This window comes from Canis aureus, chromosome 16 (assembly GCF_053574225.1).
Source record: "Canis aureus isolate CA01 chromosome 16, VMU_Caureus_v.1.0, whole genome shotgun sequence".
Lineage (NCBI taxonomy): Eukaryota > Metazoa > Chordata > Mammalia > Carnivora > Canidae > Canis > Canis aureus.
In genome coordinates, this window is record NC_135626.1 from 36,736,863 (window position 1) to 36,752,614 (window position 15,752).

General features: G+C 42.3%; 1 protein-coding gene and 1 long non-coding RNA gene across 3 annotated transcripts in view; one reads left to right on the plus strand and one right to left on the minus strand.

Moving 5' to 3' along the window:
- Positions 1-15,752, plus strand: part of SKAP1 (src kinase associated phosphoprotein 1) — a 286,257-nt gene that overhangs the window by 254,465 nt on the left and 16,040 nt on the right. For both annotated transcript variants that reach the window (XR_013354516.1, XM_077852923.1), the window contains exons 10-11: positions 273-323; positions 9,041-9,141. Coding sequence is in view for 1 of the 2 variants with exons in the window: in XM_077852923.1 (XP_077709049.1) it covers positions 273-323; positions 9,041-9,141 (152 nt within the window). In the remaining variant the exon portion in view is untranslated. The remainder of the gene's footprint in view (positions 1-272; positions 324-9,040; positions 9,142-15,752) is intronic.
- Positions 7,205-8,658, minus strand: LOC144286462 (uncharacterized). The gene is made up of 3 exons (XR_013354521.1): positions 8,167-8,658; positions 7,497-7,683; positions 7,205-7,409 (listed from the first exon to the last, which is right to left on the minus strand). It is a non-coding gene; the product is annotated as an uncharacterized LOC144286462 (long non-coding RNA).

A 15,752-nucleotide genomic window follows, 5' to 3' on the forward strand; every position in this document is an offset into this window, starting at 1 on the left:
CCTGCTTATCACCTATCACTGCATCTGCTGTTTCTAGAGAGGCACCTTGCATATAATAAGCACTTAAAAATGTTTATGAATGAATGAATGAGTAGGGAAGGAGAGGGCCAGTTTGGAGATGCGAGATGATTTAAAAAAAAAAAGAAGAAGAAGAAGAAGAATTGTTTCCTTGAAAAGAAAAAGATGAGCTCTGAGAAAGCAGATCCACCAGTATAAAGAGCGTAAGACTATCAACCACTAATTGCTAATGCTGATTGTGTTTATCCCCTCAGATGAAGAGCATGATCTGGAAGAGGATCAGAATGGCACTCCACATAAAGGAGGTATGAGAGCTTCACAAATATGCAGGTACTGGGTAGGATTTTTAGGCTTGACTGGAGAAGGCACCTTGCTCCAGACTACAAACATTACCAGACTCACTAATTAAGAGGGTCCGGTGTGTCTACCTCAAAAGCCCCAGATAAGATGACTGGATAGGGAAATATCTCAATCTTAAAAGCAGCCACTCACCTTAATTAATGTTCCCGGAACAGCTAAGATTTATCCTAGAGAGGGTAAGAAACCAAACCAGTTATATATTTTTTCCTATCAGTATTTCCTAAATCAGTACAGTGAAAATAGAATTGCCTCATGTCTAAGAGATCAGAGGATTGAGAATGGAAAGAATGGAAATGTCTCCTCTCTGAGAGGCCTGGAGATTGCAAGTTCACAGGGGAATGGAAATGTGTCAGGTCTGAAAAGTGAATGTGGGGTGAAGGATAGAATTGCTTGGCGACGCTGACTTCTGATGGCCTGGTTTGATTCCAGGCACATTTGAAAATGAATATGTAAGAGGTTTGTTGAATACAAAATTACATCTTATTCATCCCAGACTGTTAACCATGCTTTAAGCAGTTAGTGAGTCCATCCTTTCCTAAGGTCAGATGCCCCTCCAAAGCCTCCTTAAGTGGACCAAGGACCTACTCCATCGTTGTCAGTGAAGGAATATGAATTGCAAGGGCCACCTCAAGGACATCCATCCCATCAGCAGAGCTTAAATCGTGGCTGATTGTAGATACTAGCTTATTTTTTTTTCTTAGAGATTCTATAAAAATCTTAAGCCTAGGAGTTCTTCCCAACTACCTCTTCCTGATCCCTCCCCATTTCCCTGGCCCTTCCTTTTCCCATTCTCCTATCTCTTCCTATCTTTTGCTGTTTTTTCTCTTTGTTATCCACTCAGCAAGACCCCCTTCTCTAAGGTTAGTGCCCTATGGGAAGTAAACATGTAGCAGGTTTAGGGAAGGACCTAACTTCATCAATCCCCAACTTCTCCCAGGGACAAGAGGCAGCATCAGAAATCATGTGCCAGGGACACCTGGGTGACTCAGTGGTTGAGAAATCAGGTGCCAAAGCAGGAGAAAAAGAAAGAACTGGCACAAGTATGATTTAGGATTAATGTAGCTTTCAGTAAGCACCTCATAACAGTAAACCCATATAATTAAGTTCATTCTGAAACCTATTTTCTACCGTTTCCTACTTGGCTGTGCAGAATTCCAACAGAAAATCTGTTTGCTGACCAACCCATGTCCCAAGTCTTTTCTCAACCAACTTCCAACATTGATGCAGAAAAGAAGACACCTCATGTGAACAGCTTGGGTTGAATAACTATAAATTTTCTATGGCCAATTTTATATTAAATTCCATGCAGGAGGGCACCTGGGTGTCTCAGCGGTTAAGCGTCTGCCTTCGACTCAGGTTGTGATCCCAGGGTCCTGGGATTGAGTCCCTCATCAGGCTTACTGCAGGGAACCTGCCTGCCTCTTCTTCTCCCTCTGCCTCTCTCTGTGTGTACCTCGTGAATAAATAAAATCTTTTAAAAATAATAAATAAATAAACAAACTCCATGTAGGAAGCAGCAGTCTCTAGCAAAAGTCTAAAATTCAGTTTCAGGGGATCCCTGGGTGGCTCAGCAGTTTAGCACCGCCTTCAGCCCAGGATGTGATCCTGGGGTCCCAGGATCAAGTCCCACATCGAGCTCGCTGCGTGGAGCCCACTTCTCCCTCTGCCTGTGTCTCTGCCTTCTGTCTCTGTGTCTCTCATGAATAAATAAATTAAATCTTTTTTTAAAATAAAATAAAATTCAGTTTCAGACTCCTCCCTCATCACATTTCCTCTTTCAACCTTTCTTTCTAAGGTTCTATCTTGGGTGGGGGAATGGTGAGGGGAGATTTATTTCTTAACTATTCAACAGTTCTAATTCAAGTAGGTTTTAAAAAAAACAGGCCTTTTGTTCCTCATGCTTCTTGCCTCCAAAATAGGTGTTGTTAAAGTGTAGTGAGCTCTAAATATGTTTCCATGGTTTATACTTCCCACCAGTTATAATGATTGGTGACTTAGTGATTAAAAAACAGAGGACTTTTTGCTCTCTCTGCAGAATCTGAGGCAGGAATTTTTATTATTTGTGTTTACTTATTTATTTATTGAATTTATACAGTGCCTTTTCTCCAGAGAAGCTATAGATATGGCAACAAATATGGAGCATCCAAATGTCATCACTTAGCTTTATAACAATAAAATGTACAGGTCCAAGGAAAGGGTAGGCAGCCCCACAAAGACATATAAAAGGGAACTCTAGGATAATGTGAATTCTTATGTAATAGACAACCTACACAAGTTTGGTTCACTTAATTTTTTTAAATGGTTTTTTTTTATTATTTATGATAATCACAGAGAGAGAGAGAGAGGCAGAGACACAGGCAGAGGAAGAAGCAGGCTCCATGCACCTGGGAGCCCGACGTGGGACTCGATCCCGGGTCTCCAGGATCGTGCCCTGGGCCAAAGGCAGGCGCTAAACTGCTGCGCCACCCAGGGATCCCCAGTTCACTTAATTTTTTTCTCAGATGTCATATGTCTTTGGCAGGGTGGCGGACTTTTCTCCTAAAAGATACCGTGGCTAGCAGGGTTACCTTTAAAATCCACATGGTTTTCTCCAGAACTCTTCCAGGGATCCTGTTCCCAGAAATGCTGTGCTTTCCCATGATACAATTGCTAACATTTTTAAAGCCCAACTAGATCTTATCAGAAGAGGGGAAAAAAAGGAATTCAGTTTATCCTCATTGGGTGTTAATGACCCTGTAAGATGTAATTTCTTTTATTTTATTCTGTTACCTAGAAAATCTATCACAGCCTTGTAGTATTGATTGTTCAATCTATAAAGAGCTCAGTTTACAGCATGACTGCTAGTAACAGGGTTATTTTAATGAGTGACTCTTCAACACCTCAGATTCTCACTAAATTGCAACCCATCAGCCTAACAGTCTAACACTAAGTGTCTTCTGTGATGAGAGCTTATCTCCCTTCCCTATCATGAGAAGGCAATATCCAGGTAACGAAAAATAAAACTCATTCTGTGCTGTTTATATGAAAATTACTGGCCATTGGCTTGAGTATGCCATGTCAAATAAAAAGCCAAGCTGGAGGCACAACTCATCCTTAGATACATCAAATACCTGACCAAGGAGGATCTCCAAACACGTTGTTTTCACTCTAAAATGGTAGGCCAATTCAGCCAAAAAAGAGCCCACATGTGGTACCTTCTGCAGGGCAGAAAAGGAGTCACTGATGAACTTCCACCACCAAGGCACTTTTCCATTTTAGTGCATACCAATGGAGTGATTACATGAAAGGGACAGAGGAAAGCCACAGAAGTATTTGCAGCTCTTACTTTTTGAAACCTATTTCCCAAGACCAAACATTAGTTGATCATCAGCCAGCTACAATTTTGGCCCAATAAAAGGAGCATGGGAGATGAAGATCAGGATCTGTGAATGTTCTCAACTTCAAAATCATACTTACAACATTAAGGACCATAGAATTTCAAAACCCAAGATTAAAGGGCTGTAAAAATAAGCAAATGGTAATGTTCGGCTGCTCTTCCTATTCTGGTGTGTCAGTGGAGCTTGGCAAATTTCTTTTTTTTTTTAAGATTTTATGTACTTATTTGAGAAAAAGTGCCCACACGAGCAAAGGGAGGGAGGCAGAGGAAGAGAGAAGTGCAGGAGAGGGAGAAGCAGACTGCCTAATGGGCAGGGAGCCCAATCTAGGGCTCCATCCCAGGACCCTGAGATCATGAACTGAGGTGAAGGCAGGTGCTTAACCAACTGAGCCACCCAGGTACCCTGGCAAATTTCTTTATGCCTTTCTTTCTGAAATGGTTACTAAGGTATCAGACTGAGTCTGCTTTAATGGACTGAACATGGTGGACTTCTCCAGCCTGGCTTAGAAAGATATTTCAAGTCCCTTCCAGTGGGTCATTGCTTTGGCTTTCTCTTTCTCACCTACCCATGGTCTAGCGAGGACTGGCTTTATCCATCTTCTCATTCTGTCTCTCTTTTCCATAATCTGTTAAGTAGTTGCTCCCATAGCCAGGCCTCATTAGTACAGCCCTTTGGCTCATCAAGCAAATGTAAACAGCAGGCTGACCTGCCTTTAGCCTTTTTCCCTTGGTCACAGCTTGAATTCTGGAGCTACCCACTCACTCCCAAACAAAACCTCAAGGTGACATATGAACCCTAGAAGGAACACAGTCAAGATCTGTTGTTCTTAAGGAGGAGAACAGCCAAAAAGGTGTCCCGGTCCTTTTACCTGAGAACTCTCATTATAGAGGCTCATTTTCAAATTCTGACTCTATCAACAGTAGTACCATCCTGGCCTCAGTTACAGGAGAAATGACCACTACTGGTTATAAAGAACTTGTTGGGGCACCTGGGTCTCAGTGGTTGAGAATCTGCCTTCAGCTCGGGTCGTGATCCCGGGGTCCTGGGATCAAGTCCCACATCAGGCTCCCTACAGGGAACCTGCTTCTCCCTCCGCCTATGTCTCTGCCTTTCTCTGTGTGTCTCTGATGAATAAATAAATAAAATAATTTTAAAAAAATAAAAGAACTGGTAGTGGAATGAAAAATGTTTTGCAGTAAGTATCTAGAAAAGAGAGAGAAACAATATATTTTTAAACTTAGACTATTGCTATTCTTCCTATGACATTTTGTTTGCTGGGAGCTTAACTTCTCTTATATGGGATAAAGGAAATAAGATACTTCCCCATCCCCTGCTTTTTTTTTTTTTCTCTAGAAAAAGTCCTTCTCAGCTCTGCTAGCAATTTAAATGCAGTGATCATACCCATTAGCTTCTCTATCATTGTAATTGTTGTTAATTGTTATAACTGTTTTAGTTATTAGTAGTGTCATTATTGCTCTAGGTCCTCTGTCTGTTTTATGCTGAATATATTAGTGCTTTGCTTTTGAATTACCAGGCTTTATTTAGTGCAGAGTTACGGTTTTTTTGGAGAGACATTGAGAAATGCTGGCATTAAGCTTTATTCCTTTGTTTTTCATTCCAAATGGACAGACTGGAAAAAAATAATTAGATGGAATAATGTCCTCAAAATGAGAATGAGGATGCTTTGAATTAATTAAATGGTCAGAATGCTGCACCATTTCTGATCTGAGACTTCTACCAGAGTCCTGTAAACCTAAAGGAACCTCAATCCAGCCCACAGAGGAAATCTCTCAGGCTCCCAATTCCTCACTGGTCTGAAGACAGTCTCCCTATGCATTCGCTTGTTTATAGAATGACCTGAGCAAATTTAGGGAGAAGCTGGACTGACCCTGCAAACTTTTAGGCCTTCAAACTCTTCCACAGGTCAAAGGGTCAGGAATGAAGTCCTCCTCCACCTTACAACTTCCCCTCCTCAAGATCTTCAAATAACACCCACTCTCAGGTGTTGATAACACAACCAAAGCTTCTGGGAAGCCTTCCATGAAGTGAGCTTCGCTATTACACACAGAACCCTCAACTTCCCCTTTGAAGACGTATCACAATTATAGATAAGTAAATATCTGTACAACTCTGTTTCAAACAGTGCCACCCCCACCACCACCAGACAGTAGCCTTAAGAGCAGGGACTGTGTGTGGCTAACACTAATTCCCAACATCCCGCCCAGTCCTTGGCACTTTAGTAAGTGCTATGTACATACCCGTTGAATGCTGAGGAATAAGGGTAGTGAAGTTGTGTGTATACATACACATAAATGCAAGTCACACATGTTAAAGAGAGAGTCAGCAATATGGAGTCTAGTCTTGTCCATCCTCACTGATTTCCCTAATACCAGAACATCTCTGTCTAGGAAAGTCCCCATACTTAGCCCTTTATTCTGCTTATTTTTCAAGGCTGTCCTTTTATGGTTCTAATTCTGACAATTCTGGTTCTTGGGCTAGGTAAACTATCTGCTGGATTCCTGAACTCTACCTTCTCTTAGCCTTTAGCTTGTGAAGAACCAAAAGCATTTCCTATATTTTTTCTTGAAAGGCTCTTGTTTTCTTCCTACCTTCTCTCATTCTCTCTCTTTTTTTTTTTTTTTTTTTTTATTCACGAGAGACACAGAGAGAGAGAGAAGAGAGAGAGAGGCAGAGACACAGGCAGAGGGAGAAGCAGGCCACATGCAGGGAGCCCGACGTGGAATTCAATCCTGGGTCCCCAGGATCGTACCCCAGGCTGAAGGCAGCACCAAACCGCTGAGCCACCAGGGCTGCCCTTCCTCCTACCTACCTTCTTGCTTTCCTCAAGATCTACATTGCTTTTAGAATAGGTCTTTTTCAAGGTATTCTCCTCTGGTGTCTTATACGCCCAATATCAAGTGACTTTTTACATATATCCCCAAAAAGTACTCATAATCTTAGGAACATTTCCAGGCACATAGGGAGCAGTACCCCCCAGTGACCATCTGCTAAGCCAGGCAAACCCAAGACAACTTTGCCAATCTTCTTGCCATTCAGAAATACCAAGTCGTATATAAAACTTTTTATAAAATTATTTTCTCTATAATATAAGAATGTATGAAGAATATTGATGTCAATATACTTTTCATTTCTGGGGTGCCTGGGTGGTTCAGTTAGTTAGGTGTCTGCCTTCAGCTCAGATCATGATCCCAGGGTGCTGGGATGGAGCCCCACATCCAGCTCCCTGCTCAACAGGGAGTCTGCTTCTCCCTCTCCCTCTACCACTCCCCTTGCTGTGTTTTCTCTGTCTCTCAAATAAATAAATTTTATAATTTATATATATACAATTTTATATATATTATTATATTTTTTCATTTCTAGTTTTATCAAAATCTTCAGGTAATTAATCAATGCCATTATAACTAAAAATACTTTAATATATCCTCTGGGAAAACCATTTTCACTCTTCAGGGATTGATATTTCTCTATCATTTCAAGTCCTGGTATCCCCGAAAATACATTATTTATCTTTCCAATAGTCAGTATTTTTCTCCCAATGTGTTTTTCTTCCAAACGCATTCTTAACTCCATGGTTTCCAGTGTCATTGTCTTGTTTGCTGCCCTCTGTTGTCTACTGCATATACAATTACCTTCCTAAAAGAAAACATAACTGATTTTATATGGTTAACATTTTTACTTCTGTTCGCAATAGCTGCATCTTAATTAATAGATCTGTCCCACCTTGGTTTTTGTGCACTGTAAGATTTCTACTAAAGTTCCTTCCCAGGGCAGTCCTGGTGACGCAGCAGTTTAGCGCCGCCTGCAGCCTTGGGTGTGATCTTGGACACCCGGGATCGAGTCCCAGGTCGGGCTCCCTGCATGGAGCCTGCTTCTCTCTCTGCCTGTGTCTCTGCCTCTCTCTGTGTCTCTATGAATAAATAAATAAATTTTTTTTAAAAAAAGTTCCTTCCCAGATACACAGGCACTTTGTTCTCTTGTGCCTTTATTATTTGAATTGCTGATAAGTAAGGTACAAGTTTTTTAGAAAGCAAACAGAGCCAGTGCCTCTGTCTACCCACACTGCCCATTTGCCTTCCTCCATCTATTCCCATCCTCAGTGACCAGCACCATCACTCCTCATGCATGGGAAGGTCAAAACAAATGAAAGGAAAGGTAGAAACTGGTACAAATAGGGTCCCCAAAAGTTACTTGAAGTTTAATTAGTACCCAGGACTCCTGACTCCCATCAATAAGAATCTCATTTTGGTAGGTGCTTAGCTGACATCTCTCACACACAGCATCCTGAGGAACAGGAGCACTGCCACCTCATGACTGGTCTAGTGGGCATTTGCTCTCCTGCCATTCAAATCCCCAGATCCTCTCCCACTTTGTGCTCTAGTTAGTGTTTAACCTTTCCGGGAGAAGAAGATCAATACAGATTCTTCATTGCTAAGAATCGATGGCTGTCCTGTGGCATCACTGCCATCCAGTCTTGCTGAGAAGCCCAGTAAATCTCTCTGGCTGCTTCAAAAGCTTGGTTTGTCGTCTTCAGTTGCTTTCATTTTTAATGCAGATCACTTTGGTTTCTGTCCCCCTGGGGGCTTGCAGATAAATCTTGGCAGGCGTGTTCAGAGTCTACAAATGAGATGCTGGAAAAGGGCCAGCCCACCCAGAATTTAGTTGTAATGGATGAGACACCCCCTTGGTTCCACTTAAAGACTGGGCTGTTCGTAAGCATATTTATTGGGGGATTACCTCATATAGTACCTGGGTGGGAAGTGCCCAGGATGAAGTTCCTGTGTAACAGAAGAGACCAACATGTGAGATTGTGATGCAGATACATGCTGGCTGACTCAGCCTCTCGGTAAATAGGCAGAAGTCAGAGACTTATCCCATTCCTTCAAATGCATTTTGAAGAGAAGTGCTGGATAGTTTAGATGCTCTGAATCAAGAAAAGCTGGCAGGAAATCTCTGCACTGCTTACTTACAAACCAAGTAAAAAATTACCTGTTTTTCTTTTATTAATAAATGAATGTATTTATCATATTATTGAATAGCATCTGACTAAGGGTGATCTGTAAATATTTAATGTTAGTTAATGATCTCCTTTTCCCACAGTCCTTTGCTCATGCTGAGTGTTGGGCTGTATCTCATCACAACCCCGCTGAATCCTGGGTTTCCTAGGGGCAATATTAGAACCCTGGTTTCCATTTACAGCAAAAATGTGGGCTCCCTGGAAAAAAGACAGAGTCCTTTTAACTTTGATTTCTCCTTTCTTTGATCAGTGGACTATACCAATTATTACCAGGGCCTATGGGATTGCCATGGTGACCAGCCAGACGAACTGTCCTTCCAACGGGGTGACCTCATCCGCATTCTGAGCAAGGTAAGGACGTAGAATGTGGAGCTTGAATCAAAAGTCGATTTTTGTGGGGGGCCTGGGTGGCTCAGTCAGTCAAGCATCTGACTCTTGATTTCAGCTCAGGTCATGACCTCACAGTTGTAAGATGGAGCCCCTCCATACTGGGTGTGGAGCCTGCTTAAGATTCTCTCTCTCCCTCTTTCCTGTAAAAATTTATTTTTTCACTTGCAGTGATGTAGTCACCATAACCAAAATTATTCCATGTCATACATTTCTCTTGTGTATATTACATGGCTCCCTCACACATAGAGTAAATTCCCATTGATTTTTAATCGTTAAGGAAAATTTTAACTGAAAATTCAGATTCAGGAACTAATTTTCAAATTTAAAAATGCAACAAAGTAGATATAACACTAAAACTATGCCAATCAAGTTATTTTTTTTAGGGTCTTGTAGTGCTTAAAAGGTCCATCATTATGTACATAATTTATTACTGTGTAATTCTCTTGAAAACATTCTGTCTTGGTAAACCACCTTCTTATGTCATTTACAGATAAACAAGACTATAATATAATTATGATGGGGTGGGGGGGGCAGTCAGAGCTAATTGGTTCAATTGGTTTGAGCAAGTGCTGATAAGACCGAGATAGTGAATCCAACTCCACGAGAGCCAGCTAACTTTATTCTCTTCCTCAGTCATAAAGCTAATCCCTAGCACCTACTAACCATCTCACAAATAGTGTTGTTGATTATAAAAGAATTGAGAAAAAAATAAAAGGATTATTGCCTATCCATCACTAATGTGAAGAAGATTCAGAAATTATAGGCTACCGTTTGAGGGATCAATAGCATCATCCTTTGTAAAGAAAGATTATACATATTCTATATAGGTGGGCTTAGGAAATAGGTTCTGTCCCTGAAGTAATGTATGAAAAAGTTCTTTCTCTATGAGGTCAATCTCTACAAACACATTTTTTAAATAGGCACTATTTGCTCTTTAATTAATGAGTATGTGGATTCCATAAAGGCAAATTGAAAACCCATTGTGTTATTAACTCATCATTTGCTATTTATTTTTATTCTGTCACTGGCCAAGGGTTTGTCTCAATTTGAAAGATACCATAAGATCCTTAGGAAAAAGACCAAGGCCAACGTTAGGTAACTTTCAGTAGTTGCAACAAGTCCCCTTGCAGTGAGGCCCAAATTCAGACCCAACCTTTTACAAAAGAGTAGGAAGCCTGCAAACCCGGCTGAGATCACAGTCTTCTAGTAATTTCTTTCAGAGTCCTAATTTAGCTCTATCCTAGTGCCATTCTGGTGCAGCTCCAATACACCAAGAATAAATTGGAAGCAAAGAAGGGAGTGGACATTGGCCTGATTGGTATTTCAAATGCCCGAAAGCAAGGTTTGCCTTGTAATAGAATTTGTGTACATTACCACGCTGGCATTACAGGGGTAATCGAGTTATCCACTCAGGTGTGACCAGGCCTCTGTTTGCCCAGAGCCCGCAGGTGAACAAATTAACTGTTTACATTGTCTGAGGTGCCTGCAGCAGGAGGGGGGGCAGAACAGAGCCAGACTGTCTGCTGGCCTTCTCTCTCGGTCATGATTATTTTGTTTGTTTTGCATGTCTTTTGCCTTTGTTAATGGCTTCTCACTAGGGGTCCTTTTTCTCCATTTAGAAGGGGCTGTGTGGTGACTTGCCCTGCAGTACAGAGCTATCTGCAGTTACCCTGGCTGTTGTATTTTTAAGAGATACCAAAGAACATGGAGAGCCTCCCCTACCCACCTTTTTTAACCAATCCTCCTTCCCTTACTGAAAGCTAATATATCAAACTTTGATGCAGGGAGAACACCTTGCTGCTTTGGTTTGGTCTGGTTTCTTTCTCCATCTTTCAGAAGGCCTTAAGTCTATTTTCATCCTTTCCCGATGTAGTAGTGCATTTCTCCCCCCAAAAGCTACACCAGCTGCCTCCCTTCTGCACGCTGTTAATCCCTGCATGTCAGAGGAGGAAATGAGAGGCTGGAAGCTCAACTGGAGTTTCCCTCATAAAGCTTCATTCCAGTTAACGTTGGCTTGGGGAGCATTTTGGATTGGATTTACCTTTATTATATCACCTAACTCAATAACAGTCCATGGACAGGAAGGAACCTTAAAAGGCCACCCAATCCATTCCCTTGCCTCTAAGAAACACAAATGAAACAATTCAGACAGATAAGAAAAGGAGATCCCTCTATCATTAGCAGTTTGTCTACTCAGACATTCAGTAACTCCGAATCTCTGGAATTTGTTCTCACATGAATCCTAAATGCATTCCAGTTTAGCCCCAACTGGCTTCCTTTGGGAGAGTCAGTTAACACTCTGCAACCTGCCTCTTGCATGTAGAGGAAAAGAACTGACCCAAGTGGAAGTTAGTCCAAAAAAATGGTATCTAGAAATCTCCATTTTACTTTTCTCTCTGAGCAGTAAAACCTTTGTCAGACAAGAAAGGCCTACTGGTTTAGGAACCTGGAGAAGTCTATTTCTACCAAGAAAGCCAAGACAAGATGCAACTGGGTACATACCTGGATCAGTTTCCTTCCCCGTAAAATGAGGGAGTTGTGTTGGATAGCCTCTAAAGTTCCTTCCACCCTTAGGATTCCTATCCTAAACACAATGAGTTTGACACCACATCATTGGTAAAGAAATTCCACACGAAAATGTGTTTAGTTTTAATTATTTATTCAGATTAAACAAATTTAGGGGCAGCTGGATGGCTCAGTCAGCTAAGCATCTGCCTTCAGCTCAGGTCATGATCCCAGGATCCTGGGATTCAGCCCCACTTTTGGCTCCCTGCTCCGTGTGGAGTCTGCTCCTCCCTCTTCCTCTGCCTTCGCCTGCTTGTGTGTGCTCTCTCTCTCACTCACTCAAATAAATGAATAAAATATTTTTTTAAAAAAAGATTAAACAGGGGATCCCTGGGTGGCGCAGCGGTTTAGCGCCTGCCTTTGGCCCGGGGTGCGATCCTGGAGACCCGGGATCGAATCCCACATCGGGCTCCCGGTGCATGGAGCCTGCTTCTCCCTCTGCCTGTGTCTCTGCCTCTCTCTCTCTCTGTGACTATCATAAATAAATAAAAATTAAAAAAAAAAAAAGATTAAACGAACTTTAAAATTTCTGCTATAACTTGTTTTGGGCCCTCATAAATGCCTCTGGTTTTCCCCTCTTCTTTGTATGATAAAAGAAATACTGGGGGAGTAGGCAGGTTAAGAACAGGAAATAGCCCCTGGATGCGGAAGTGAGGTGGTGGTGCGGGGGCTTTATTCCTGGGCTCCTGCTGCTCCCTGTTGTTTCTGAATAGTTGCCCAAATATGATCCAACCTTGCATCTTAGAATCCTAGGTAGAGGAGAATCTGTTAGGGCCTAGGGCCTAGGCCCTTTGGGCAAGAATGATCCCAGAAAGAGAGCTATTTGTCCATTTTATGATTTTATTTTATTTTACTTTATTTTTTAGAGAGCTAATGTGAGTGGGGTTGGAAGGAGGGGGGCAGAGGGAGCTAGAATGTTAAGACTGCCATGGCGCTCAATCTCAGGACTCAGAAACCAAGACTCTGAGTCACCCAGGTGTCCCTATTTATCCTTTTTAAAATAAATTTTCCAGAGAGGATGATTGGCTGGGCAAGAAAGATACACCCAAGAGATAACCAAATAACCATCACCTGTCCTGTTCTTAAGGAAGCAGATCAGTAACAGATGAGTTACTTATGTGACCCTGAGCAAAGTCACTTAATCCTGCTAATCTTCTATTTTCTCATCTGTAAAAATTGGGATAACTTCTATTCATAGAGGTTATGATGCTTGCATTAGAGAATTCATGTAAAGAAGTATCTGGCATCAAGGGAATGGTAACTATTATTATATTCCTCTCTTTTCCACTAACAATAAAGTAAACCCTTGGGGTCAATGCTGGGTACATACCAAGAGTTCAACAAACTATTGGTAAAGTGAGAGAGGAAAAGCAGGTAGCCTGTCCTGCCAAGAACTCTTCACAGAGACACTCAAAAGCACAAAAGCTTCTTACTTGGCAATAGAAAACCATCCAGTGAAGAGGCTTACATGGAAATCCATCTAGCCTTTCCTGGTCTGAGAGATTTTGTCACTGACAAAACTGATGGATCGTTCAGGCTTCTCGTTTGATGAGAGGCCGGAGCCACGTATCCAAGCTCTGAAACAGTAACCAACGGGCGGGCGCAGTCAGCAGGACCCCTGCTGACCTCCCCTAACACATCCATGCATTCCTAGGCCCCATGCAGTTTCATGCCCACTTAATTCACTGAGTTCCAATTTGGGTCTTAAAATATATTAAAGGGAGATTTTAATAACAAAGCAGATCTGTGCATCTAGCGGATGTTCCTGCGTTCCTTTCGGGGCCCTGATATTTCTGAACAGCTTTTTCTGGTACAGGAACTGAGCTCCGCTTCCCCCCACCCGCACCCCCACCCCCAAGCAGGGACGCAGCTCAGGCCACAGCGGGGTGTTTAGCGCTCTTCAGTGGCTCCAGATTGTGGTGGCGCTTGTGCAGGTCTCCTCATACGTAACCGATGGCTCCTGAGAGCCTGCCTCTCGTAAATTACTTCCCACGATGCCTGCGACCACCACAGAATTCAAGTTTGAATAGAGCAGGAAAAAGGTGTTTGAAAGGCCTGTTCACTCAGCTGCATTTTAATTTCCTTTTCAATCTTGTCCCAATTAATTTCACAGAATTAATCTCACAGAAGCAAACTCGGCAGCATTGAGGCTGTGGTTTTAGTGTGGCGGTTGCTCTGCCTGAACATGAAATAGGAGCTAATATAAAAATCCATCTGCTGTGTTTGAAATACACGCCGGCTGCTGCTCAGTCCTGTCTGACATTCCAAACATCAACAGCGGGGGAAAGTGATTTGGGGGTTAGTGGCCATCAGTACTTGGCAGGGGTTCAACAACAGGTGTACTCCAAAAATCCATTCAGCCTGGGCACCAGGCATGACAGGGCAGGTGCTGAAGCACCCTCCGTGCAGTAGCGCTGTTCCCTGGCTTAGTTTCTTTTATCTGTGGAGCGTGAGGCCCCTTCTGTGGACCAGCACTGCTGTGGGCTTTTATTTTTAAGCGAGAGAAAGGGAGGAAAGAAGCCTCTATTTGGGTAAGATGAGTCATAAGTTCCAACTTTCAGAGAAGTGACTCTCTTCCTGGCTCCAAGGTCTCTCACTAGGGAACCTTTAATAAAAGTGCTTGTTCCACTATGTGCGAGAACTTAAATAAATGCCTATTTAAAAATTAAGCCTTGTGTTCCAGAAGCAATTCATTGCGGCAATGTGAGCTGTCCAGCAGATGAGACAAATTAAAGAGAAAGAAAAACTCTCAATTGACTAGAAAGGAGACGAGGTCCCCAAATGAGGTCTTCTATTTAGGGTAAACTGAGTCAGCAAGCTACAGCTCTTGGGCTTATGTTGTATACCTCATGAGTTGGTCTTAGGCTTCTCCAAGATTTGCCCTGCTACCTAAGCCCATGGAGATTACCCTCGGAGCAATCAGCTGGGCACCACAGAAGGTTTATACTTATATGGTGTTCCCATGGACCAAACACACCAGCCTTTGGTTGTCTTCTCTACTGGTGCAGTTAACATGGAAACAGAGACTTATAGGCAAAGTCCAATTTAACATCAAACATGTGATGTTGTCAGATAACTTTGGGCTTCATGAGGATGAGGATAGACCAACTTTGTCACCTGAGTGACAATGAGTTTCCAGTATGGTTGAAACCACTTAAAATTAGGCTGGACCCTAGCTCCAAACCCAATTCCTTGTTATCTAAAGGTAGCAGGCCTGTTGCCAGCACACCTGGAGTGTGTTAACACAAGACCATGTTCTCCACCTACTCCCTCCAAGGCCTACTTAAAGAATGTAGACCTTTCCCCTCCCTTGACCTCATTCCCTCCAAAAGAGATTTGTAAAAATCATCCAAATGCAGCAGTACTTTCTCTTCTAAGTGTGTTTAGTTGAATGTGACAACAAGCCTCATAAAAACAGATAAGTTAATTCCTTCAATTGCTTTAAATGAAAGATTGGGTTGGGTTTGGAATTTTTTTTTTTTTTTTTTTTTTTTTTTTTTTGGTTTTTGGTTTTTGGTTTTTGGTTTTTGGTTTTTTAATTTCAGGGCTCTGAGGGAAAGGAGGTGTTTGGTGACATCTAGTGTCCATTTAGGACTTCCTCAGGCACCATTACCCTCAGCTTGGCTGCATGGGGGGATGGGCAGGGTTATTTGGGAGGTAATTCAGGGGAGTAAGTGGGGAGAATATAGGCCTGGGGCGCAGGCTGCCCAAACAGTGTGATGAAACTGATCAATGCCTGTCAAAGAGCAATTATTCACCTCTGACCTAACCAAAGGGGGCGAGTGAGAGGATACCATTGGAAAATATCTTTTCTTATTTATGGTGATATGAAAGAGAAGCAGAACCTGTCCCCACCACCCCATTTCATGTTAACAAGCAGGTCAACACTGTGCTGTGATGACGAAGATGATGATGATGATGGTGTTTTCTCTCATTAATAACCCCAATGGGAGTCTATAGAGTTAGGAGGATGGGAATGGGATTTGGGGTCAGCTGGAAGGCAACGG